Here is a 26044-nt window from a genome sequence, read left to right on the forward strand (position 1 = left end):
GCGTATCCCAGCATGTTAATCTCAATCACGGGTTATTTCGCTCTTTGTAAATTTTCAGCTTGGAACCGTTCACTAGGTCTCTGATCGGATTGTTGTCCAGAGTCTAAAGCTTTGCTGCCCCGTTCCTATCGACCTCTCTGATCTTATAGGGTTCGAGCCAATGGACCTTGAACTTCCCTAGTCAAAGTTCGTTCTAGCCATTATACTTCAAAACTAACTGCCCCGGCCAGAAGTTGGCCCTCTGTAGATGCTGGTCATGCCAATGCTTCCGTCGGCATTGCGCCACCTCCGTTGCCCATTGTGCCATCAATCTTCATTCATCCAATTTTATCAGGCCACCAAGCCTTGCATTCAAGCTTTTTTCGTCCCCGATTCTGTTCTCCATAGCCACCCAAAGGCTCGGTATGGTGTACTCTGCCAGTACTACTGCCTCCTGCCCGTACATGAGTTGGAACGGGGTATGCCTGGTAGTGACTTTGTATGTTGTATGATACGCCCATAGCACGGCTAGTAGTCTTTCCTCCCAGTCTTCCTGTTCCACCCCACACGATTTGTAGATTATTGATACCAACACCTTGTTGGTTGCTTCTACCTATCCATTAGCTCGAGGATAGTACGGACTAGATAGGTTATGGAATATTTTTAATTTTACGGTCATGGTACGAATTACTTGATTGACAAAGTGCACTCCCCTGTCACTGGTGATTTGAAGGGGAATCTTGTACCTTGCGACAATCTGTTCGTACAAGACCTGTGTCATACTCAGAGCCGTGTTGTCCGGCAAGGCCCTAGCTTCTCCCCACTTGGTGAGGTATTCCATGGCTACTACAATATATTTACACCTGTGCATGTTACGTGGCTTCAAAGGTCCCACAAAGTCCAAACCCCACCGTTCAAATAACTCTTGCGGCTACGAAGGAAAGAGAGGCATGAAGTCCCTCTTGAGTGGTTTTCCCGCCCATTGGCAAGTGTCACACCCAATCACCCACTCTCGAGCGTCGATGTGTAGAGTTGGCCACCATAGACCGACTAGAAGCACTTTCCTAGTAGTTGCATGTGGTCCCATATGTCCGCCTGCTAATCCGTCGTGTGCCTCCTTCAATACGCCACGAATTTCCTCCTCCATGACACCTCCTTAGGATTTGGTCGGGACCCATTTTATATAGAAGCCCATTAATTAGTTGGAAGGTCTTGCTCTTCAGTGCCAGCTTCCTTCGTTCCCTTGAAGGAATCTCTCTTGGAAATGTGGAGGTAGATAGGTATTGGCCTATCTTTTCGTACCAGACTGGTAGTATTGCAATTTGGAACAAGTGTGCATTTGGAAAGTCTTCGTTCACTCCCTCGGTTGGTTCTCCTAATCTGATCCTTGAGAGTTGATCGGCTATTACATGGGACTTTCCTAGCCGTACGATAATGGTGAAGGTGAATTCTTGCAGGAGTAGTAGTCATCAACTTACCCTACCCTGGATGATTGGCTTATTTACCAAGTACATTAGTGCCTAATGGTCCACATATAATGTGAACGATGTAGCCAACAGGTAGTGCCAAAGCTTCTGTACTGCGTACACCATCCCTAGTGCCTCTTGCTCCATTGTGTTGTAGTTCCGTTTAGCCCTTGACAGGAGTCAACTTGCGAAAAAGATGGAATGGTCCAGTCCTTGCGCCCCTACCTGCGCGAGGGTAGCACCAATTGCAAAATTGGAGGCATCGACGTGTATGTGAAATTCTTTGTTCCAGTCTGGGTATACCAATATCGATGCACTCACCAACTGATCTTTCAATTCTTTGAAGGCTTCTTCCTTCTCCGTACCCCACACAAACGGCTCTCCCTTCCTTGTCAGCTTATCTAAGGGCCAGGACACCTGCACAAAGCCTTTGATGAATCTCCACTAGTAGCCGACATGGCCCAAGAATGATTTCACCCCTGTCACATTTGTTGGGCTCTCCATGTTGACAATCACTCCTATCTTGTCTGAGTCGTCTTCAGACCTTCCTTACAAATGATGTGGCCCAAAAGCTTCCCTTGTGGTACCATAAACCTGCATTTCCTTGGGTTCAGGGCTAATCTAGCCTTCCGACATCTTTCCATGCACTCTCCTAGAGCCTTCAAATGGGTGTCCTGATCACTAAAAATCGACCAGTCATCCAAGAATGCCTGAAGTTTCCTACGGACATCTTGTCAAAAATGTGCAAAATTATTCTCTAAAAGGTTGCAGGCACATTGCACAGTCCGAAGGGCATACGATTATAGGCATACACCCCTTCCTCCACCAGGAATGTGGTCTTCAGCTTGTCTTCTTCAGCAATACTTATCTGGTTGTACTCGAAGAATCCATCCAGGAATGTGTATACCTCATTCCCGACAACTTCTTCCAAGATGCTGTCAGTGAATGGGATCGGAAATGGGTCTTTGATGGTTACTGCATTCAGGTACCTGAAGTCTACGCATATCCTTATCTGATTGGCTTCCTTCTTAAGAGAGATGACTATTGGGGAAACCTTGTCACTAGTTTCCACTTTGAATATGATCCCTGCTTCTAGCATTTTATTGATCTCCTCATTTACTTTGGCTGCATAGTTTTTGTTCATCTTGTACGGCCTCCTTCGTACCGGTTGGGCTCTTGGTACGAGGGTTATGCGATGTACGCATAGCTCCGACGGTACCCCCTTCAAGTCCTTGTAAGTACAGGCAAAGACATCCTTATATTCCAAGAATATCTTGAAGGTTGTTGCCTTCAGCATGGGGTTCCAGTCATCCCCTACAAGTATCATCTGTGGTTCTTCCTCATTGCCAAGATTAACCTTCTCCACACCTCTTTCCTCGTACTTGATGGTTTAATCTCGTTCAAACTGGTGGTTGGCATGTCGTCCATCCGCGCCATTCCCTCCCGGTACCTACCGTACTCAAGGGGAAAGGATTGTTCTTCCATCCCGCCACTTGATTCTCCTCTCTCACATATTTACAGCATGTGACACTCCGAGTGGAAGACCTCGTAGTCCTCCATTTGGCAATGAAAGAGTCGAGCCAGTGAACTAGTTCCATCTTCGGAACATCCATCCAGTTCCAACACTCCTTCCTCATCGGGCTCTTTCCCTCCTCTGTCTCCTTCATAACCCCACTCCCATCTATTTGAATCTTCTGAATCGAAGTCGGATGACGCGAGCTCTTCACTGACGGACTGGTTCCTTAGATCGATTACATACTTATGACCCTCGCTCTCAATTGAGAGCGTATTCTTTTCCCAGTTATGATTAGCTCTGGCCATGATCATCCATCCCCTTCCCAGGAGGACGTCGTACGCTTTTCTTTCCAGTGGAATGACTACGAAATCCAACAAGAATTGTTGCGTCCCGATTACCACCTTTTGTGCCATGAGGGTACCGAGGGGTTTGATACCATGTTGATCTGCACCGACCAGGTGAAAGGTTTGTGGCCAGAGTGTAGGCTTGCCAAGGCTTCGCCAAGTTTCCTCCAGTAGTACGTTGACTCCAAACCCACCATCCACAATGGTGCTTGTGAGCTTTTGTCCCATTATATCCATCTCTACTACTGTCGGCTTCCGTCCAACGCTTACCGCGAGTAGCATAGGGTTCATTGCGTCCGTACCAAGTCCCTTCACTGGGTCCGTACTACATGGTACTGTCATCGTTTGGTGTTCCTGGCCGAGGGTAGTGTCCCCGGTTACATTTGTCAAAGCCATCCTTAACTACGGCATGGTCTGCAGAAGGTCGGATACCCATACAGGTACTATGGTTTGTAACATCTGCTTAATGATAGTTTTCTCTAGTCCTGACTAAAGTGGTGTAGAGGCAACCAAGTGCGAGGCCCTCCGCTCTTCTGCCATCGCTCGCTCGATATCCGCCCTGGCTTCTTGAAGCTTTTCCTTTTCCGTGCGAGGGTCAGGATACATGGCTTTCTTGTTTTGCAATCTTGTGATTGCCAATACGTCTTCTCCTGGTCCTTCCACGTCCAACATATTCACCCCTTTTTGCTTTGGGCAATCTATGTCCTCGTGATTTCTTGGGCCGCACCATCTGCATAGCAAACTTCCTGCATCACCCCCGTTTTGGCATTCCCGCGCAAAGTGACCCCATTCGTTGCACTTCCTACATTAAATCATGGGTCGCCCCTTTGCATCGTATTGAATTCTACTCCTTGGTGTGTTATTATTGGATCTATTGTAACCCCGTCGATTGTTTATGTACCCTCCAGGGGAGGCGTCAGAGTTTGTTGTTGGCTTTGGGGGTGTCGTCGGCAATTCCTTAGTGGACTGTCCCATTACTTGGTAGATGTCATAGAACACTTTGCGAGGACAACTTCCTTTAGTGTGTCCTTCAGTCTTGCGGTCGATGCACCATAGTTCTTTTCCTTCCTTGCCACTTTCCTTGTCACCCTTTAATTCCTTCATCATCCTCATCATATCCTTCCAGAGTGCTTGCACGGTTTTGGACCCCCCATCACTGTCTTCATCCATACTGTCAGCATCGCTCACTCGTTGCTTCCCCCGGGATGTCTTGTTTTCACTTTCAATATCCATCATGCGGTTGTATGCTTCATCATACGATGGTGAAGGGACCACTTTCATCATCTGCCTCAGGGACGGTGCCAATCCTTCCACAAACCATCTCTTCTTGAGGCCATCCGCCAGCTAGTTCTCCATTTTGTTAAGCAGTTTCCCTTAGCCTTCTCTTATATGCACGTACACTTTCATTTTTTCCTTGTTTGGTGTTGTAAATCTCCGCCACAATTTCGTTGTCATCCCGTAGGAGTTTGAACTCTTCCTCGAAGGCCTTCTTCAGATTGCTCCAGGACGTCTTATACTGGGCATCGAGGTTCGTATACTAGTCAATGGCTATTCCTCGCAAGGTGGTTGGGAATGCCTTCAACCAGTAATCCCGGTCAACCTAGCCATTTGCCTCCCAAATGGTCACACATGTCTTACAATGCCGTATGGGGTCCTCTGACCTATTGCCCATGAATTTTGGAATTTTTGCTTCTCTGGGGTGTGTGCCATTGTTCTTGTCTAGATGGTTTTATGCAGTGCTTGGAAATGGCTATATGCCGGGAAGGTATTATGTGTCCAGGAGGTACCGTACGCTCTTGGTCTCGCTGGGCCCCCTTCAATAGGGCTTTGGTCACCCTCACTCCTATAGTCCCTCCTTCTCGGGGTTTCCAGATCTGACCCTCCTATTTTGATACCCTCTGACAAGGACAAATTCTTAATGCCAGATAATGTTGCTTCAAAAATAGTGGCGATCTCTTCGTGCAGGTCTCGTACCGCCTCTTTTTGTTTAGAATATTCCGACGGGTTGCTTTGCGACTCGACTCTGGATTCCTCTTCACTTGACGTCAAGTGTGGGGCCTGGTCGGTGAGATCTTCCTCTGCTACGTCTGGAAGTGGCAAGTTCCTGGTGACCTCGACCAACTCCTTCCACGTACACGGCTTTTGCCTCTCCCGAATACGACTCCGACTTCTATTGTGTTTCTCCGGACTCTTCGAGTTGGCAATCTCCCTTAACCGTCGTCTCCTTTCAGCCTGTTCTTTTATGCAGAGAGATCTCCATACAGTTCCTTCGTCTACTCCTTCGGTGGTAGTGGTACATTTGTCTTTGTTTGGTTGTAGGGGCATCAAGTGCCAGAGGTATAGCGCCAACTAGCCTCCCTCTCCTCTTTCTCCCTACGGCTCCGCTTCTCGTACCTTCGAAGTACTTGTTGTCGCCAAAGTTCCTGTGTCGTCTCCTCCCTTTGGTCTTGGAGTGCAACCAGATTTATGGCAAGTAACCTTGGAATACTTCCGAGCAAGTCAAAGACGGGGGTGCTGACGGTGAGTTCACCACATACCATGCCTTCCGAGATGGCTCTCTCCTGAGCCTCTCACTGCACGTACTACGTGACCGACACATCCCACAACTCCACCAAGTCTGCCGTCAACTGATCCTCTCGTTCCTCTTCCGCGATACTCTCTTCGTGTGTGTCGTTGTCCACGACAATTAATTGTTGGTTGAATGGTCGGCCCATTAATTGCTTCCGCCTGCCGCCATAGTTATCTCCAGGTTCGTTCAGGCAACGGCACCAAAATGTTTAGTCCTTAATGTATGGTTGGTGAATGAACAAGATAACACAGTGTTTTCCAAATGTACCAAATACTCATGTAACAGAACAGTCATACATCACAACATAAATAACAATGATACCAGTTAGACCAGAAGAGTTATATCTTTATTCAAGTATCCAGAATGTCCATACATAATCTCCCCTACCGAGGTTCCAACCAAACAATATATAGACCCGACAGTTGGTCAAGTTGCCAACCGTCACCAACTCCCAACTACCCAACGGGAAACTCTTGGCGACAAACATAATCATAAACACAACATAACACACTTATAAATATTATTCTTACTAACATACGTTATTTACCCCTAACATTCACATTTGTGCAAAAACAACAATGGCCGGTAGAATTAATGACCCTCATGCATACATAAAATCTTATCACCAATAAACATAGCAACAGGCAAACTAATGGAAATAATCTATAAAATATTCCACAAGTGAACATGGAACCACTGCTTATATCACTTTCCAGATTAATGGCAATAAGAATAAATAGAAAAGACTTCCTTTACCAACTATGAAGGCAGAGACCTAGTAGAAAGATAGATCAATGCCTGCCAGCATATCTGTTTATGACGTGCAGTAATAGTAGATAGTGAGTGGAGTCAAAAGCATCAGCATTGGGCCATGGATGAGACTGGTATGGGCAGTGTGGAAAACAAACCAGTTGCAGCAATTGTTGATTCATAGCTCAATTTGCTTGCTAATCAAAATGCTACCTTTGATTTTAGCCAAACAAAGCATGCAAAAGAGCTAAGTATGCTGAAGACTATCTCTAACCTTGCTCTGATACCATATTGGATTTCAGACCATTACGCACAAACAAAATATTGTTTTATATTCTGCCATCAAACCACTCAATACAAATCATTTATATAGGAAGGTGTCTTCCACAAATTTCTCCATGTAGTTTTACCTGACTCTAGAATTAGTCAGTTGTTTAAAACAACTCATAACCATTGTAACAAAATTCACACTAATAATATATTTCTTAACAGTTTTTATCCATGAATGATATTTGGGTTTACAATCTCGAATTCAGTACATGCAATATCATTAGAACTGAGACATCAATAAACTTGTTTCAAATCAGAAACACTATGATCTGAATTGCAAGCAAACTATTTAATGTAATGCTTGTTGTTTGTATTTTGGAAAAAAGGGATGGCTGCAAAATTTTGCAGAGCATACTATTTGAGTAATTTACATGTCAAGTGTTTGTTATAATGTCTGAAAAATAAATCACGAAAAAGTGAAAAAAAATTTGGTTAGCAAATCAGGGGTGCACTTTACATTCTTGTTTGGGTCTGACTGCCAAACAATCCAATGCAAGTATAGATAGACATCAATTCGGAAACTATGGTAATTCCCTTGAATCTTTTTTGCCCATTTCTTTTGAGACAAATGCTCTCTTCCACCCTACATTTGTGCATATCCAGGTTGAGATGGATATTTTGAAGGGTTTACCAGCAATATTGGGTCAAAATGGAAAATGAGATCTGGAAGTAGAAGCTGGACAATGAGAAAAAAACATGTAGATGTTGGAAATGTTATGGGTTTGGTCAGAAGGCAGATGCTTATTCCAAAATCACACATAAGACTTTTGATCAAGCTTTGTGGTGGAAAGATGCTAAACCTCATCATTTATATATTTTAGGTGCTTTAGACAGGATTTAGAAGTGACATTCACAACTTTCCTCTTTCATGCTCTTTCCTTCTAAGTTGTTATCCAATTCTCTTACTTTAGCTCCGTTTCTTTCTTCAAATTTGGGGTCTAGAGCTCCTCCCTTAGCAGAGCTTGTTGGTTTCGTCTCCCCTCCTTTAGCTGGAGAGTTTCTTGCTATCTCTGGTAGTTTGCCCTCAGAGTTCAGCTTCTCTATTGGTCGGACTGCTATTTTCCCTACCTTCTTCTCCAAGTGATCCTCCTCTTGTTTCCAAGATTTTTCCTTTGCCTTCTACTCAATGGCCCTTGGTTGTGCCTTCATGCCCTCTTAATGTCTTCACTGGGTTCCTGTTTCCTTCAAATGATGGCTTCTCTATGTTATGCAATATCCATCTTGGATCTTGCAACATCAAATTCTAGCATGGTTGATGTTGATGCGAGTGATTGGACAATTGTTTTTTATCACATTTTTTCTTTGAGTAAGAAGTTCCTTCTCAAACAGTTTTGTGCTGTCAAAAGATAAATAAGTTGTCAAGAAAGGTGAGGGCTAAAAAGAATCTTTAGATTAATGTTTCTGATGTGTTCTTTCATTGATTTTCTTTAGTTATTCTTCCCCAATAGCCTATTTATAACAACTTTATCTCTTTGGAAGTGGGTCCTCTCTAGAACCTACAACCAATCTATCAAAAGAAAATACATATTGGAACATGCTATCACAAAAATATGTCATTTTTATATGTAAAACTAGAATGTTCAGGTTTTCTTGAAAACAATCAAATTGAAATTCTCATCATGGTCTTACAAGTATTAGGGTTCTTACCTAGCAGGATGCTCCTCACAAGGACGATTGTATGCTGTCCAGACTGGCTCGCCTTGGAAAAGCCTCAGGATCTGCGATAAAAGTCAAAGAAACAATAATAATATCCTCTAGTTCATATAAGAAATGATTAATAGTGAGTGTCGTTGAGATAAAAGAGCATTTACATTAATGTAGTTGTTTGTGTCGAGGGTAAATCGATGATAGATTCCTCCTGGGAGGATAATCATATCCCCCTTCTTAACCCATATTCGTATCCATCGATCCTCTTTATCCCTTACATCAAAGTAGCCTATAACAAAAGCAACATAAAACTCAAGCATCAGTATATGTCATTGACAACTCCTATTTTATGAATTCTTTCAAATTTGTCTTTGCTAGAGTCATAACAAAAGCAACATAAAACTCAAGCGTCAGTATATGTCATTGACAACTCCTATTTTATGAATTCTTTCAAATTTGTCTTTGCTAGAGTCAGCTTGCTAATAGGCTATTGCTATATACAAAGAATTAAATTGCTGAAATTCCATGACTTCGACCATAAAGACACATAGACTGGGTTCAAGTAATGTATACAAGAATTAAAGGACAATGGAAACTTTTCCATTGTCTGTAATAGATAGCAAGAAGGAAAGATTGTTATCTATGTAACATCTATTTGACAATTTTGGATTCATAACTTTACGAATAAACATATACAACCATGGTATTTTGCAAAATGACATAAAAAATCCATTTCATGTAATCAATAATTTTGTACAAAGGGGAGGATGCTAATCATGTCACCCTAAATATTCACAAACAGGTATTGAAGGAATGCTGACAATAAATATGATAAAATGATGCTTGGTTTAGAGGATATAGCTAATTCACCCCTCAATTTAAAAGAAATATTAGGTAAAATTTAGTACTTGTTTTAAGTTGATCACATTATGATGTAGCACATTAATCAATACTACAACACTACCACTGGAAAAAGGCAGCAATCTGTCAAAAAGAAATAGTGATAAATGATAGGGATATAAACTGTGCCGAAATGGTTTTGTAATATTTAGCTCTTTTAATATAAATCCAACTTTTATTTAGCAAAAAAAAATATGGATGAGTAAAATGGTTAAAAAAACAGAGTTTTTTCTGTCTATTGAACATGGAAGTTTCAATGATGGTGTTTTGAGATGGATAATTGGAATCCCACTATTTTCCCTAGATTGTTTTAACCAAAATTTTGGATATGATTCCATTTAGTTTGCACTCCATGGTTCACAGGTTATTAGGATTAATGGTTATGGTTCCATGGTGTTTGGATCCAAGCAAAATAAGTTCAATGAATCAATAAATGTAGTTTACTCGATACAAAATGTTTGTATATAGATATGGTATACGACATACATGGTGCATGGCAGATCACAAGTTCTTTGATGATTGGTTGACAAGAAATGGCAGATCTACTAACAAGTTTCTTCTTGTTCTTAATGGTCCACAAGTTTACTGTCTGCAGATTACGTTTCATAAACACAGGTTGATGGATCACATAGATCATTAATTATAGATTATTTCAAGTTGTTCATGGTTTATTGTCACCTAGTTTCTTACCTAATTTTGCATTGTTTTCTACTTTCTTTCCTAGCATTCATCTGCACTTGAGTCATTCCTATGTTGCTTCAGATATGTTGTTCATGATTTATCCTCAGCTTCCATGGTTGGTATTGATTTTGCATTTGACTCAACATAATTCCTAGTTGTGTATTGTACTTCACACATCACACAAAAAGGTTTATTTTAGGAATTAGGATACGATATAGTATTTTACAGTCCTCATATCTAGGTCATTAAACTTTCACATATTGATGTATCACAGTTAATTATTTTATAATTCGATGTGTGCTTAATGTACCTAGTTTATGGAGTGATTGCATGTTTGTTTGATTGGAGAAAATTAACCAGTCCAATTTGTAGGCTAGGGCTGTTATATTGTTGGTAATAGGGTTTGGTACATACATTGAATTAGAAACATCTTTTATTGATTAATATAGATTCTAAAGATATTATTTTATGAATTCTGGTGTCTTATTTAAAAAGTCATACCAAGATGTATGTACTGGAACCAATGTTCCACAAGGACATTTCCTCCCCCAAAACTGTTTGTTTTTTAAATGGGGACACCTTCAGGATACAAGGACTTGGATGGGACGTCCTACTGCCAACCCAGTGCAATCCAATGCCATCATCTTTGAGACATCTCTAGGACATCCTTGAGATGTTTGAGGGACTCCCAAGAGCCTCCTGACCATCTCAAGGACATCCAAGCATCTCCCATGGCCAGATAGCCCATAAGTGATTTTAAAAAAATGAGAACTTTTTTTCAAGCTCCATGCCCAAGGTCAAACCCTCACAGCCTATGGGCCCCACCCCAACCCCACAAACTTTATTAAACTGCCTCCTATTTTTGTTTCAACTCACAAAAACAAAGAGCAAGAAGCTGACAACTGTGAATGTGAGAGTGAGAGTTGCAGGTGCCAGGTGAAAAAGTGAGAGTGCAGAGCAAGAGGGTTGAGGAGAAGTAAGAAGAGAAGTGATGCCAAGTTGCCAATTTGTAATGGTCTACCCTTGTTTTGAAACCAATTTCTTTTGCACCTTTTCAACTATGCTTCTTGACAAACAATTTACTTGAATGCTCTACTGCTAATTTTCAGTTTGTCTTTCTTGATTTTGTGAATGCCAATGTTTATTTGCTGATACTTTTGAGATGGCATTTTGGCAAACAGCATGCATGCACTAAAAGGGTTTCAATTTGGAATTGATATTGATAGTGCAGATATCACTTTATATTATTATAATAATCAAGATTTGCATTCACTGAAATGATTTTAATCAACTAAAGAGCAATATAATTTTTTATCAAGCCAAACTGAAAATTAGTGTGAACAGAAATACAAATAGCTGACCTCTTATAACAATCGGACTGTACTGGCATTACAAGCTTAGAAAAATAAGCAGTGTCCAACACAAAATATAGTCTGAATCTAGAATGTGCTTGTTCAGGAATCATAGCAGCAATTAAACTTGATTTGCAACAATAATACAAATGCAGAGATATTGTTTTCTGGGATTAAAGCGTCCTGTAATGAAGTTAATGATATCCAATGCCTCCACACAAACAGCAAACTGGAAGCTTTGATGGTTCCCAAATCTTCACCAAACTCCTAGCAGCAACTAGTTTAATGATATTGCTCAGAATTTTCTCCACATCCAGCACCTAAAAGCTCCACGTCTTCCAGCAAGATCCCAAATACATAGATAATCACTCAATATGGGTAATTTATCTTTGAACTTGCCCAGGTCTGAGTTAATGCTCACATCCAAGAAGAAGAGATTGCTACGCTCAGAACTCCCTTAGATTGGAGGCCAAAAATAAATATTATTTGTCTTCATAGTGCAAATTGTCCCTTGTTCCTGTCAATAGCTCTAGCCATGTCTGTGGTGCATATGCTGAAACTCATGCCTAGACAGAATATCTTCATCAACCAGCCTTATTCTCAATCTCACGCAATGACATATCCCACTTTAATTTCACCTTCGACATCCTAGCAAGTGACAGCTCCTTGTAAAATGTTTGGTCCCTTCTTCACTTGCAATTTCTTGCCTTACCACATATTTCTTTATAGACAGCACCTTTTAATCAAATTTTGTCTTATTGCCTTTTCCTTGTAGTCTACCATGACTCCCCTTAGCAGCAATTCATCAACTTTGACTTTTTTCTTTTTTCTTAAAGCTCGTGGCCAGGAAGAGACAAACATGCCTTAATAATATTTATTTCAGCATCCAGCATATAAACCAAACCAAAGGTAAGAGGATAGTCGTACCATCAAAAACATCTCCCACACTGCATGATAATGATTAAAAATTTTGGCATCTATTCCTTAATTGAATTGGTTTGTCTTCTAGTCTAAGAAATTTCATCTTGATTTAAAATTTTAAATAGATACAGATAGAAATATATACCCCAGCAGTTTATAATCAAACATGTAGCATTCCTCCATCTTTCAGCACAGTCACACAACACAAATTATCTTCTATAATCTTGAACCACTCAAACCTGGAATTTCTGAGCAAATAACAAACTCATCAAATTTTGGTCCTGCAAATATCTTTCTACTCAAACTGAGACTTCAATTGAATCCCACCACATTGACCAAGGAGGATCTCTCACCACCATAGCCAATATTCTTCAGAAGGGATTCCATCCTCTAGAAGGCTGAATCAAAACAATGTTCAATTCCCAACACCCAAAGGCTTTCACCAGAGAGAAAAATAATTAGCTTCAACATACCAAATGAGTTACTTAAATGCTATTTTATACTTTTTCCTACCAACTTCCGAAAGCTCCATTTTAAAATCACTTTATTAATTTAAACTCCCTTTTAAATTTGAAAATGACCTTTTTATTAAAATAATAAAAACTAGAAGCTTAATGTCTCTATTATATGTGCCCATGATTTAAAACTTTTCACCTCGGTTCTAGAGAGCTATAACACTAAGGTGCATTTTTAATATTTTATTTAATTTTTAACAACCTTAGTAAAATTATTAAAAATTATGCCATTAATACATCAATTTTGTGGAAATTGTTGGAATGCATTGGAATCAAAAACCAATCACACACCCAATAAAGAATAATGACAAACAAAGCCAACTGGGCAACTTATTAAAACTAAACGGCCTCTTCAAGATTCTTGGAGAGCACACCAGAAGTTGGAAATCACTTCTGAAAGATGCATATGGGTCCTCTAGACAACTTGAGTTCACTAGCAACATCAAATAACTCATCTGACCCAACATACACCCACCAAGAAAGTCAAAGTCAACACCAGTGGAAGAGAGCCCTAAAATTGGGACATTACACAACTCAAGCGATTGAAAGTAGAATTTTTCAATAAAAAGGTAGGCTTCTATGACTGAATTTAAAAAAAAAAATTAAAATCATGATTTATGTTGTTAGAATCCATAGACATGGCTGTATATTGTTATTTATGTTGATAGAATCCATAGACATGGTCATAAATTGTCATCAACATTGATAAAATTCATACACCAAGTTGTGAATTTCAATTTTAAATTTTAAATTCCATAGTTAGTTTAGTTTTGCATTTTGCCCAGAAAAAATTATTTATACAACAAATTGTCATATTTTAATTTTTTTTTTAAGTTTTACTTTCAGATGTTAAAATTTTTTATTTTATCAAACTAGGATTATAACTTTTGTGGATCCTCTGCTTTTGTTCTTTGTGAGACTTGAATTAAGAAAAACACATATGAAATCCTTTTCTAACAAAGATTAAGAACCAAGATTTTTATTTGTGTATCCTTTGCTTCTATGCTTCATGTAACCTGAGTAAGAAAAACAAAAGTGAAATCCTTTCTTAACAAACATTAAGAACAACGATTTCTATTTGTGCATCCTTTGTTTCTGTGCTTCATGCAACCCAAAGTATCAAAAACAAAATTGTCTTAATTATTTACATTATGCATAGTTTGAATTTTAGTTTTAAAACTATAAACTTATAATTTTATATTATTTATCGCAGTATCACTATGAGCTCTTGACATGATTAAGGATGAAGTTAAACTTGAGCCTCAAGAAGTTGAAGACAATGTTGAAACTAAATCTAACTATGCCCCTGATCATGATGAAAATGCAAAAGCAAAGTGAAGTTATCATGAAACCCATACCACTAGTTCCATTGCGAGTGCAAACATTAATTGCTCTTTTGAAGCACTTAAAAATTTTCATTGCGAGTTGTCAAGTAGGCCCCGCGCTTCAACCCACTTGGTTAAATATTTTGTGGCTACCACATTGTAGCGACACCTCCTAGCATAGTTGTGGCCTTGAGTGGCCCAATAAAATCCAACCCCCAGCACTCAAATAGTTCTTGAGCATGCAAAGGGTTGAGGGGCATGAAATCCCTTTTGAGCGGCTTCCCCCCTCTCTGACACGTATCACAACCTACTACCCATTCTCTAGCATCATTATACAATGTGGGCCACCACAGGCCCGCTAGCAGCACCTTTCTTGCCATAGTCTCTGGTCCCATATGACCTCCCGCGGGACCCTCATGTGCCTTCATCAGGATGCTTGGCACCTCTTCCTCCATCACACACCAATGTAACACCTAGTCGGGTCCCATTTTACACAAAAATCCATTAATCAACTGAAACGTGCAGCTTCTCAACACGAGTTTTCTTCGTTCTCCCAATGGCATACCTTGGGGGAATACGGAGGTGGAGAGATATTCCCCAATGGCAGTATACCATGGTGGTAGTACTGCGATCTTGAATAGGTGAGCATCTGGAAAGTCATCATTCACCCCCTCTGGCGGCTCTCCGGACATAATCCGGGACAACTGGTCAGCAATGACATGGCTCTTGCCTGGCCGTACAATTATTGTGAACGTGAACTCCTAAAGGAGCAATAGCCACATGCTTATCCTGCCTTGGATGATGGGTTTGTTTACCAGGTACATCAAAGCTTGGTGGTCCACATAGAAAGTGAAGGGTGTCGCCAACAAGTAGTGTTGAAACTTTTGTACGGCATAGACCATTCCAAGGGTTTCCCTCTCAGTGGTACTGTAGTTCTTCTCGACTTTCGACATCAACCGACTGGCAAAATAGATGGGGTGATCCAACCCGTGTGCCCCTTCTTGCGCCAATGTAGCCCCAATGGCATTGTTCAAGGCATCCATGTGTACGTGGAACTCTTGGTCCCAGTTTGGATAGGCCAGAATGGGTGTTGCCACCAGTCTCCTCTTGAGATCCTCGAATGCTTCCCCTTGTGCCGATTCCCATATGTACGGTTCGCCCTTCCTTGTCAGTTTGTCTAGTGGGAAAGAAAGTTTGGCAAAGTTCTTAATGAACTTCCGATAGTATCCAATGTGTCCCAAGAAGGACTTGACTCCTGTCACATCAATGGGCGACTCCATTTCTACAATTACCAATACCTTATCCGGGTCAGTTTTCAGTCCAGCTTTACAAACGATATGGCCCAGCAACTTTCCTTGTGGTACCATAAATCTGCATTTCCGTGGATTTAAGGCGAGCGTGGCCCTTCGACATCACTCCATGCACTCTCTCAATGCCACCAAATGAGCGTCTTCGCTACTGAAAATTGACCATTCATCCAAAAAAGCTTTAAAATTTCCCAGACATCTTATCGAAGATGTGAAGGACTATCCTCTAGAAGGTCACGGGAGCATTGCACGACCCGAACGATATCCAATTGTACGCATAGGCTCCATCCTCCACCACAAAGGTGGTCTTCAACTTGTCCTCCTCAGCTATCAAAATCTGGTTGTATATTGAAAAGTCATTGAGAAATGAGTACATTTCATGTCCAGCCACCTCCTCCAGAATGTTGTCTCTGAAGGGTATAGGAAACCGGTCCTTGATGGTGACTGCGTTGAAGCACCGAAAATCCACGCAGATGCGGTTCTAGTTGGCCTCCTTCTTGAGTGAGATCACAATCGGCGAGACCCATTCACTTGTCTCCACCCGAAATATGATGTCGGCCTCCAACATCCGTTCAATCTCTTCGTTCACTTTGGCAACATAGTTCTTATTCATTCGGTACGGCCTCTTCCGTACCGGTTGGGCTCCCGAGACCAATGCTATCCGATGGACGCACAATTCTGGTGGAACCCCCTTCAAATCCTTGTAGGACCAGGCGAATACGTCCTTGTATTCCATGAAGATTTTGAATGTTGCAGCCTTCAGCACCAAGCTCCAATCATTGCCTACCCAAATATTTCGAGGGTTGGCAGTGTCTCCTAAGTTCATCTCCTTCACAGTGGGGTCTTCGTACGCATTGGTTTGTCCTTTGAAAATTCGTACACCAGGACATCATCTACTTTAGCGTCTCCCTCCTTATACTCTGTGTACTCTGGAGGGAACTCCTCCTTCTCGCTTGGCTCATCCTCAATCTTTAGCATGTGACAAGCAAGGTGAAACACTTCATAGTCTTCCATTTGCCAATGGAAGAGTCCATTCAATGAGGAAGTGTCATCTTCTGAGCATCCACTGACTTCAAGCACTCCTTCGTCGTTTGGTTCCCTCTTGTCTTTACCTTCATAGGAGTCCCTCTCCCATCTGTTTGAATCCTCTGAATCCGAGATAGATGATGCAAGTTCCTCGCCAACAACCTAGGTCCTCAGATCAATGGTGTATTTCTGCTCCCCTTTCTCCATGGAAAGGGTGTTCTTCCAGTCATGGTTCACCTTTGTTGTAACCAACCACCCTCTCCCTAAGATGGCGTCATACCCCTTCTTTTTGAGTGGGATTACCACAAAATCTAGTAGGAAGGGTTGTGTGCCGATGGTCACAGGCTAGGCCATCAGGGTGTCGAGTGGCTTGATGTCGTGTTGGTCTGCACTTACCAAGTTGAACGTGGGTGGCCATAGTGTTGGCTTCTTGAGCTTCTTCCACATATCCTCTGGCAGCACATTCACCCCGAACCTCCGTCCATGATGGTATCTTTGAGGATAGCCCCAAGAATTCCCATCTCTACTACCGTAGGATCCCAACCACTATTTAAGGCCAACAACATTGGGTCAACTGAGGGGCTGATGGGAACTTCGGCCCGTGTCGCACCGGAAGGTGCCTACGCAGTGGTTTGTATGGAACTAAAAATGGCGACTCTCGGTTGTGGCATTTTGTCTAGAAGGTCCTTCACCCTTATCGACACCTCCATCTGCAGTACTTGCCCAATTATGTTATTTTTGGCTTCAGTACGGGATGATATACTCACCACCTCTTTGTTCCGTCGTTCGGCCGTCATCTCACTCTCAATGTTGAATTTTGCCTCCCGTAATCTCTCCTTCTCCGTACAGGGGTCGGGATAAGTGGCCTTTTTGGTTAAAGCACAGGTGATTGCCAGTAGTTCTTTCTCACCAGTCTTCTCAATGTTGAGTTAACCCCTGGGTTGGGGCAATTTGTCTCATCGTGGTCTCCAAGACCACACCATCTGCACAAGTGTTGGGGTGCCTCCTCTTTCTGGCAATCCCGCGCAAAGTGTCCCCACTGGTTGCATGCCCGACACTGAATCATCGGTCGTCCCTTGGCAATTGGCATCATACTGCATTCGATTCCGATTATTGCTATTATTGTTGTTGTCTCTTCCTCCCCTTCGGTTACCTCTGTAACCGCCAGATGATGTCGTGGTGTTGGCTTGAGGCTGCGATGTGCCTCCTGTCACTGACGGCTGCTCTTGGGTGAAGAGCACTTGGTTCCCACGTGTCTTCATATTGTAGGGACATTCTTTGGTAGAGTGTCCCGACAATTGGCAAATATTGCAGAAGGCCTTTTTTGGACAAGAGCCTTTTGTGTGACCTTCCTCCTTACATCCTGCGCACCATTCTTCCTCATTTTTGCTGGTGCTTCCCTTCATGCTCTTGAATTCCTTCATCATGCAGTGCATATCCTTTTGAAGGGCTTGCACCGTTTTACTCGACCCCTCATCGCTACTACTTCCGTCGGAGGAGTCCTCCTCTCCAGAGGATCTGTCTTTCTTTTTTCTGGATGTCTTCCCTTCACTCTCCAAGTCCATTGCTTGGTTATAGGCATCGCCGTAGGATGTGAGGGGTACAATTTTCATTTTCCTTCTGAGTGACGATTTTAAGCCCTCCACAAACCACCTTTTCTTCAACCCATCATCAGGCTGGTTATCCATTCTTCCCAACAATTCCCTGAGGCGTCGGCTATATGCTCGGATGGTCTCACTTTTCCCTTGCTTGGTGCTCAGGATTTTTGCTACGATTTCATTATCATCTCTGAAGAGCGAAACTCCTTTTCGAAGGCTTTGTGCAATTCATCTCAAGTTGAAAGTTGGGTTTTGTCAGCGTCTGAGTACCAATCGATGGCTACTCCTCGTAGGGTGGTGGGGAATTGCACCACCCATTCCGCTCTGTCGGCCACGCCATTGGCCGACCAGATTGTTTCACATGTACAGCAATGTCGTACGGGGTCTTCTCTCCCATCTCTAGTGAACTTCAGCAACTTTTGCCAATTCGCCATTACGTTTCTTGGCGGCGGCCCGGTCTACCTTCCCAAACTCAAATTTAACCCTCCAGGAACTCCTCTAGACACTGGTCCTCCCGAAGGTACTCCGCCAATATTTGGTCCATTGGGTCCCACCAAGTTGCTCTGACTACCGGGGTGTGATGAGCTTGCCCCGTATAGATTGCTTCTACTACCGTGACCTTGTGTCCTCCTGACACCTTCGGTTGCACCGGTATCCTCGGCCTCTCTATTCTTGGTCTTTGCCTCGTCTTCCCTCCTGGTCTCGACACCTCTATATGGTATGTACGGCTCTACCGTACTCCCGTCACCGATCTCCTCCAATGTTAGGGAAAGGTCCCCCAACCGTTTCCTGGTGGTTTTGATTAACACCAAATCTTGGTCCTTGCCATAGCCATCGCTGCCATTTCCGCCGCTTCCTTCGGCAATCCTCTTGAATCTTCTTCTTCGTTCTTCTTGTTGCTCGAGAATTAAGGCTCGTTGGGCGGCTTCAGAGTCCCCTAAGTATTCCTTCTTATTTTTGTCCTTATTTAGCAGATTGGGCATTAATTCTAAATTCTCCATACGCAATAGAACAAGACATCATATTGAAAAGAACACTTTTATTAATTCATCCCTGGTATACAATGTATGTCACTACAGTGGGGGCTATTCTTGTTTATTCTCCTTCGCCCGTACACAGTTCGGGGATTATTTACCCCTCGCTCGGTTTCATTGCGCTCCTCCTCTTGGGGCTCATGAAACTCCCGTAGGATTTTCTAACATAGGTTCTCCCGATAGGTGTCTTCCCTGTGGTTTTGAAGAGCCAAAAATTCCTGTGCCAGAATGTTGGGCAAGTTGCTCATCAAACGATTTACCATCGGGCTTACACCAAGTGCACTCCACATAACATCCTCTGGAACATCCTCAGTGGTGGCTTCCCTTCATACATGTGTTTCAATCGCCACCTGGAGGATGCAGGAGAAATCTTTAGTAAGTGCTATTTCTCCCTTGAATAGTTCTTAAGGCTCTTCGTCAGGGTTACTGCTCATCCCTTCGACCAATGGTTGTCCCATTATCCACATGCCATGTAGTATGGCCAATGGTTGTCCCATTATCCACATGCCATGTAGTACGGCCAATGGTTGTCCCATTATCCACATGCCATGTAGTATATTCCCATGCTTCGGATAAATTTCAGCAACGGTGCCAAATGTTTACCCTCTGGGTGAACAATTTAGAACATACAGATAGAATGGTTAACGAGAAACAATAATGCCATAGGTACAAGATAAGATCAAGCAAATATAAGAGATACTATTTCCATTCATAATCATGTCTGTTTACAAGTGACCTTCCATGGTATATAAAGGTACCGAGGGGTGTGAGGGGCAACCGTCGCACCCATAACTACCATCCCTTGGTTACCATACTAACAAAGACAAGTACTATTTAATTAACTACGGTTTTATTCTCGTACAATATTACCGCCAATAGAGAGCGTGCCAAGTGTCTCAGTAGGAGAATTGGAGGTCGTCGTCGCCAAGTTCATTGCATATGCCATTAATGAGCTTGATAATGGTCGTCCAATTCTAGATGGGAATCTTTTGACATAGTGGTGCATGCATGGCTGGAATAATTGACCAAGTGGCGGCTGGGTCAACGCATGCTGAAGTAGTGGAGCATCTTTTTGCATGTAGTCGTATTTATGAGATGATGGAGAATTCATGACATTATCGGCGATTTTGCATGGTAAAATATTTATTGCATGCTAGGCGAATTTGATGGAGAATGGTGCATTTAATGCACAATGGACACCATTTTGGGAAAGAAAGAATTTATTGTAAGTGGGTATGATGGGTATTTATTGTTTATTCCCACCTTGTTGTATCATGTGTGAGGAATCTTTTGGGTCAAACCCTAATTAAGGTTTGCATGTAATCAAGGCTTGAGGCCTATAGAAAGGGGCGATCCCCTCATTTGTAAAGGGAGGAGTGATTCTCTAAGATTGTTGCGATAAACTATTGAAGCAGTAAACTGTAATACATTGTTCTTTTGATGGTGTATACTTATCTTGTTTTGTAGCTTGCATGGTTTTGCTTTCCTCACTTAGAGTAGATTTTTTTTCGACATCTAGATGAATGGGATTGTTGATATTGTTTGTAGTGAAATATTTGCTCATACCATTGTTAATAGCTGATTGTTATTAACAATGGAAGGTTAGTATGAACCTTTTTTTATGTGAAAGTTTTACTTCGATCATCAGGTGAGCATTGTTCGTTGATAGTGTTCATTGGTGTTATGAGTATCTATTGCACAACATTTGAAGAATGTGCCGCCTTTGCACAATTGTACGAAGTTGGCGAAGCAAAGTGTGGTTGTGTTGTGACATTTTCACACATCGCCCCATTGCAAATGGGGACCCTTGCTTTTTTGCTTTTTAGGGTTTGTTCTTTAAGTTTTTTAGGGTTTTGTTAGTTGGCCTTTGCATTTTGAGTGTCACCAAGGGGATCACATGGATAGCAAGTCCGGCTTGAGTGATGACCTAAAATTTTGGCTAAGTCTGAAAGTGATGTCCTGAAATTTTGGCTAAGTCTGAAAGTCCTGATCCTGAAATTTGGCTAAGTCTGGAATGTCCTGATCCTGAAATTTGACTAAGTCTGGAAACTGAAAAACCTCAAAAAACTAGATTTTGCAATATAACTCCTGGAGGTCTGAAACCACTCTCAAACATCCTGAAAGTATATATGGAATATAACTTAAATTTTTTTTATACTTAAATGTTATATTCCATAAAAATTATCTTGATAGAGAGTTCAAAAAGTCAAAAGCGCTCTTGTCCCTCTCCAAGGGTCCAAAGCGAAAAGCGCTCCCGTCCCTCTCCAAGGGTCCAAGGCAAAGCGCTCCTGTCCCTCACTGAGGGACCAGGGCGAAAAGACTTATTTGAGCCATTCCTGGCCTTGTTTGGTTAAATTGAGACATCAAAGGCATGGTGAAGGACAAAATGAACATGATAAAGCATCCAGACTTGATTGAAAACAATGAAATGATGAAGTTTTTGCCTAGAAGGTCAAAAGTGCTCCCATCCCACATTGAAGGACCAGAGCACTTTTCTTTATATGCACAATTTTAGACCTTTCTTGGGCTTGAACTTTTATTCATAATGTATAACAAGATGATATCATCCCTAGCAAAGGAATTTCAAGATAAAAAATGAAGCGTTTTGGCCTAGAAGGCAAAAAGTGCTCCCGTCCCTCACTGAAGGACCGGAGCTTGAATTTCAAATTTGCACTGCCTTTACAAGATTAAAGTGATTTTATGGTTTGAAGAGGTTAAGGGAAGCATGTTTTGTCCATTGAATATAATTTAAGCGGATCACAAAGGAGTAAATCAACCCAAATGACAAAAAGTGCTCCTGTCCCTCACTGAAGGACCATGGCACTTTTTCAAGTTTCTCCTCTTTGTTTGATATTTTATGGCAAAACTTGACTTGGATGGGAAGGACGACTCATGTTTTATGCCTTAGACGCAATTGAAAGGTTTAAAGAACAAAGAAGTATGCCAAGATGTCAAAAGTGCTCCTGTCCCTCACCAAGGGACCAGAACGATTTTCCAAAAAGTGTAAATTTCTTGCAAGGCTAAGGCAAGTTTGTGATCGAAATGAATGGAAGAGGACATGATTAGCCCATTGAAGATAATTTGGAAAGCTAGCAAAGGACGGATAGGCTTGAAATTGAAAAAGTGCTCCTGTCCCTCACCAAGGGACCAGAGCGCTTAACATGTTATCTTGCCTTTCTCACCAATTTTGGACAAATTGAGGCCAAGGAACAAGTTTAAAAAAGTGCTTAAAATGCCTTGAAGTGGAATTGAGATGCGAGAGTTGCAAATTTTGACGACAACTAGCAAAAGTGCTCCCATCCCTCACCAACGGACCAGGGCACAATTTCCAAGTATGACCATTTACCTTGCATTTTGAAATGATATTTTTATTACCAAGGCTCAAGATGGAGTGAAATGTGATATTCTATGCCTTGAGGGTAAATTGAAGATTAATGTGATCAAGAATTCATGCAATGGACTCAAAAGTGGTCCCGTCCCTCACTGAAGGACCAGAGCACTTTTTATGAAAACAACTAATTCCCTCCGAGATTATGCTAAGGCACAGTTGTATGAGATGGTAAGGATCTTCTAAAGCATGGTGAACAAAGGTTTGACTTCAAAAAATTGAGAATCCTAGCCTAAAAACGAAAAAGTGCTCTTGTCCCTCTCAAAGGGACCAAAGCGATTTTCCAAAAGGTGCTCCTGTCCCTCTCTAAGGGACCAGAGTGAAGTTAATGGCATTCATTATTTTTTGCCATATTTCAACGTTGATATCCTTCAAATTGCATTAGATGCCAAATTGCCAACTTCAAAATATTTGAAAATATTAATTAAATTGGCATTTAATAAAAGGCGCATTGGTATTTAGTAAATTAATTTTGAGCAAAAAAAAATCAAATTTTTTATAAAGGCATTTAAAATTAATTTTTATTAAATTAAAATTAAAAAATGGAGCGCTTGAGGTATCATTTTTTTAATATTTTATCAAGTCGGCCTCTTCTTTTTTTTAATTTTATTTATTTTTAGGCTTATTTGCTAGGTTGGCCTCATGGTTGAAGAAGGTGAGCGCTCTATAAGAGAGGAGTGTTGTGGACAAATGCAAATCATTCATTCATTGTTTTAAAATGCGAATTGGAGGAGCAAATTGGAGAGGCGAATTTCTTGCTAGTTTGGAGGATAATTTCCAAATTTTTGAAGACATTTGAAGGCGAATTTCCAGATCTTGAAGAAGCCAGTGGAAGGTGGAGTTCTTTTCCAAGCTAGAGGAGGCGTAATTCATCCAAGGGATGGCTATAAATCTTGCCCAACAAAATCCGGTCTTCTTCCTTCATTTTTCAAGGTTTTGTACTTAAGTACTTAAGAGAAGGTATGAAGAATTACTTTTTTTGAAGTTCTTATTCAAGACTTATTGTGATCCCATTGCAATTTTGTAAAATCTAAGTCTTGAAAATCCAAATTCCATTCATAATTAATTTGAAAATGTATAGTTCTTGATTTATCATGACTTTTTTCAAATTAATATCTTAACTTTTACCTTTGAAAGGTCTTGAATTTCATGCTTTAAGGTTTGATGCTCAAAGGACTAACTTCAATATTTTGTAGGCATCAAATGGAGATCCCAGAGTTGGAAAATCAAGCCAGATCAAGGACGATCAAGCAAGGATAAGGGCGACCTCCTCCAGTCTAGCATCGGCAAGGACGACCTTCTTTGGACTAACGTTATCAAGGGCGACTTCTCCAATCTAGCATTCCAAGGCAAGGTACATCAATCGTCCTGCACATCAAAGAAAAAGAAGTCAGAGCAAGGGTTCGTTGAAGAAGCAGGTAGTTCCAGATTAATTAATTAAAGCTAGCTTCTCAGCAACATCAAGTTGGCATCAACCGAGTGTCAGACGAATTGGCATCCTAGTCATCACTTCTCCAGTCGGATTGGTCCACCTTAGCATGTCCAGATTTGATGTACCTAACTCATGGAAGGTGGCACAAACTTCGATGTACCTACCCCAGCTATCCATTGGTCGATTTTTCCAGAGAAGACATGTGTCCAAGCAATACAATTTTATCATTGGTCAAGCTTTAAATGTTATGTAATGGTTGTAACAAACCCTAATTAGGGTTTTTATTGTTGAATCTTGGCCATTGATCTCAAATTGATCTAAGCCATCGAATTGTAGTGAGGGCACTATATAAGCCCTGGCATTTCATTTGTAAAGGCAATAGAATAGAATAGGAAGGCAGTTGGAAGCAATTAGAAGACAGATATAGAGTAGTTAGAAGGTGATTAGCTAGTTGATAGAATAGCAATTAGAGTAGAGTAGAGAGAGAAGGCAAAGATTGTTGCCAAGATGTTGTTGTAAAAGACTTGTAACTTCATTGAAGAAATGGTGAAATTTATGGGTCGATTCGACAATTTTCATGGTCTTTATACTTCTCATATTTGATTTCATGTTATTAGATGAGTGGAAGAAATGTGCTTGATTGATGGTGAAATTCGCATATCCATACTACTAGCAGTTTGTTGATTGCAGACTTGACTTGCGTAGTCAACTGGAATCGTTCAGCTTAAGCTCAACTTCAATTCGTCGCTTCTTCATTGATATGCATCAACCTGATGGTGTCTATGCCTGTAGTGATGATTTGAACATCATAAAGATTTCCTTCGAAGATCGCACTAGCCTTGTGGAGATGGTCCTGCGATGTCAAAACAAGACTTAGTTAGAATTTCATCAAAGATCATTCATTGCTCCTACATTCTTAGTATTACGATTATATCCTCTCCTCGCCCACGTCTTTTTTCCTTTTTTTCAAATCAAAGCTAGTAAAATCCTGTGCTCCAACAATATTCAAAGCAAATCAGAAGTTCAGTCATCAAGTGTAAGTCCCCTTGTGATTCCAGCAAATCACATCATACCACAGAGAGCTTATCCACATGTAGAGATCCACAACGAAGAACCTTGGAGTCATCCTGATTGATCCTTTTTCGCGATATCTTCAGCAATCAGAGGCTTTACTCAAGAGAGGATAAGGTACCTTTAGGTATTTTATTCTGTGTTTGATAGTGTACAAAATACACGTCAACAGGTTGGTTTCACTCAAGCAATCATTGTCTCCTTTGTTCTTAGATTTAGCATAGCTTCCCTAAACCCTCTCTCATTTTACTTTCAGCATTTTCAAATCCAAAAACCCAAAAAAGAGCTTTTTTCATTGAGAAATCATTCGTGATCAAATTCCTTGAAAGTCATATAATTGTTTAATCTTCTTTAAGTGTGCATATGTCCCCTTGGATTACTGGCATATCACATCAAACCAATTGAGTCACGTCCATTGCAAATCGGAACCTTGGAGTCAATTGTCTGAACTTATCGCAATCTTAGCATACAATTGAACTCTGATCAAGAGAGAGTAAAGTGACCATTGGGAATCTTTATTTTGTGTTGGAGTGTGTGGTCACAAAATGCACGTCAACAAGTCCCATCCCTATGTATTGTATGTATGCTTGCTTGAATGTGTTGAAGATCAATCTTAGGCTTTGGTGTTTCCCTTCCTAATAAATTGTATCTTAATTCATTTGTATCAGCGATAGGAGTCATGTACTCTATCATTAATATAGGGGAGATTCTATCTCTTTTTGTGGTTGTCTCATGATGGTTTTGTAAGTCATCTACTTGTGCAATGGTGCTTGTATGCATCATTGTCACATGCTTGGAGGTTTCATGGTCTTGTGTTGTCACATCCTTGGTGTGCGAGCATGCATAACAACATGAATAAATTGCTAGCCCATTTTTGTTTTGCTAATTTCCTT

At 41.2% G+C, this 26044-nt stretch overlaps 1 protein-coding gene across 1 annotated transcript in view; it reads right to left on the minus strand.

Moving 5' to 3' along the window:
* The window catches only part of LOC131049234 (acireductone dioxygenase 3), a 160813-nt gene that overhangs the window by 68239 nt on the left and 66530 nt on the right, over positions 1-26044 (minus strand). Inside the window, exons 5-6 of the mRNA XM_057983279.2 lie at positions 8766-8890; positions 8602-8672 (exon numbers count right to left, since the gene is read on the minus strand). Coding sequence (XP_057839262.1) covers positions 8602-8672; positions 8766-8890 — 196 coding nt within the window. The remainder of the gene's footprint in view (positions 1-8601; positions 8673-8765; positions 8891-26044) is intronic.

Source organism: Cryptomeria japonica, chromosome 8, assembly GCF_030272615.1.
Source record: "Cryptomeria japonica chromosome 8, Sugi_1.0, whole genome shotgun sequence".
Taxonomy (NCBI): domain Eukaryota; kingdom Viridiplantae; phylum Streptophyta; class Pinopsida; order Cupressales; family Cupressaceae; genus Cryptomeria; species Cryptomeria japonica.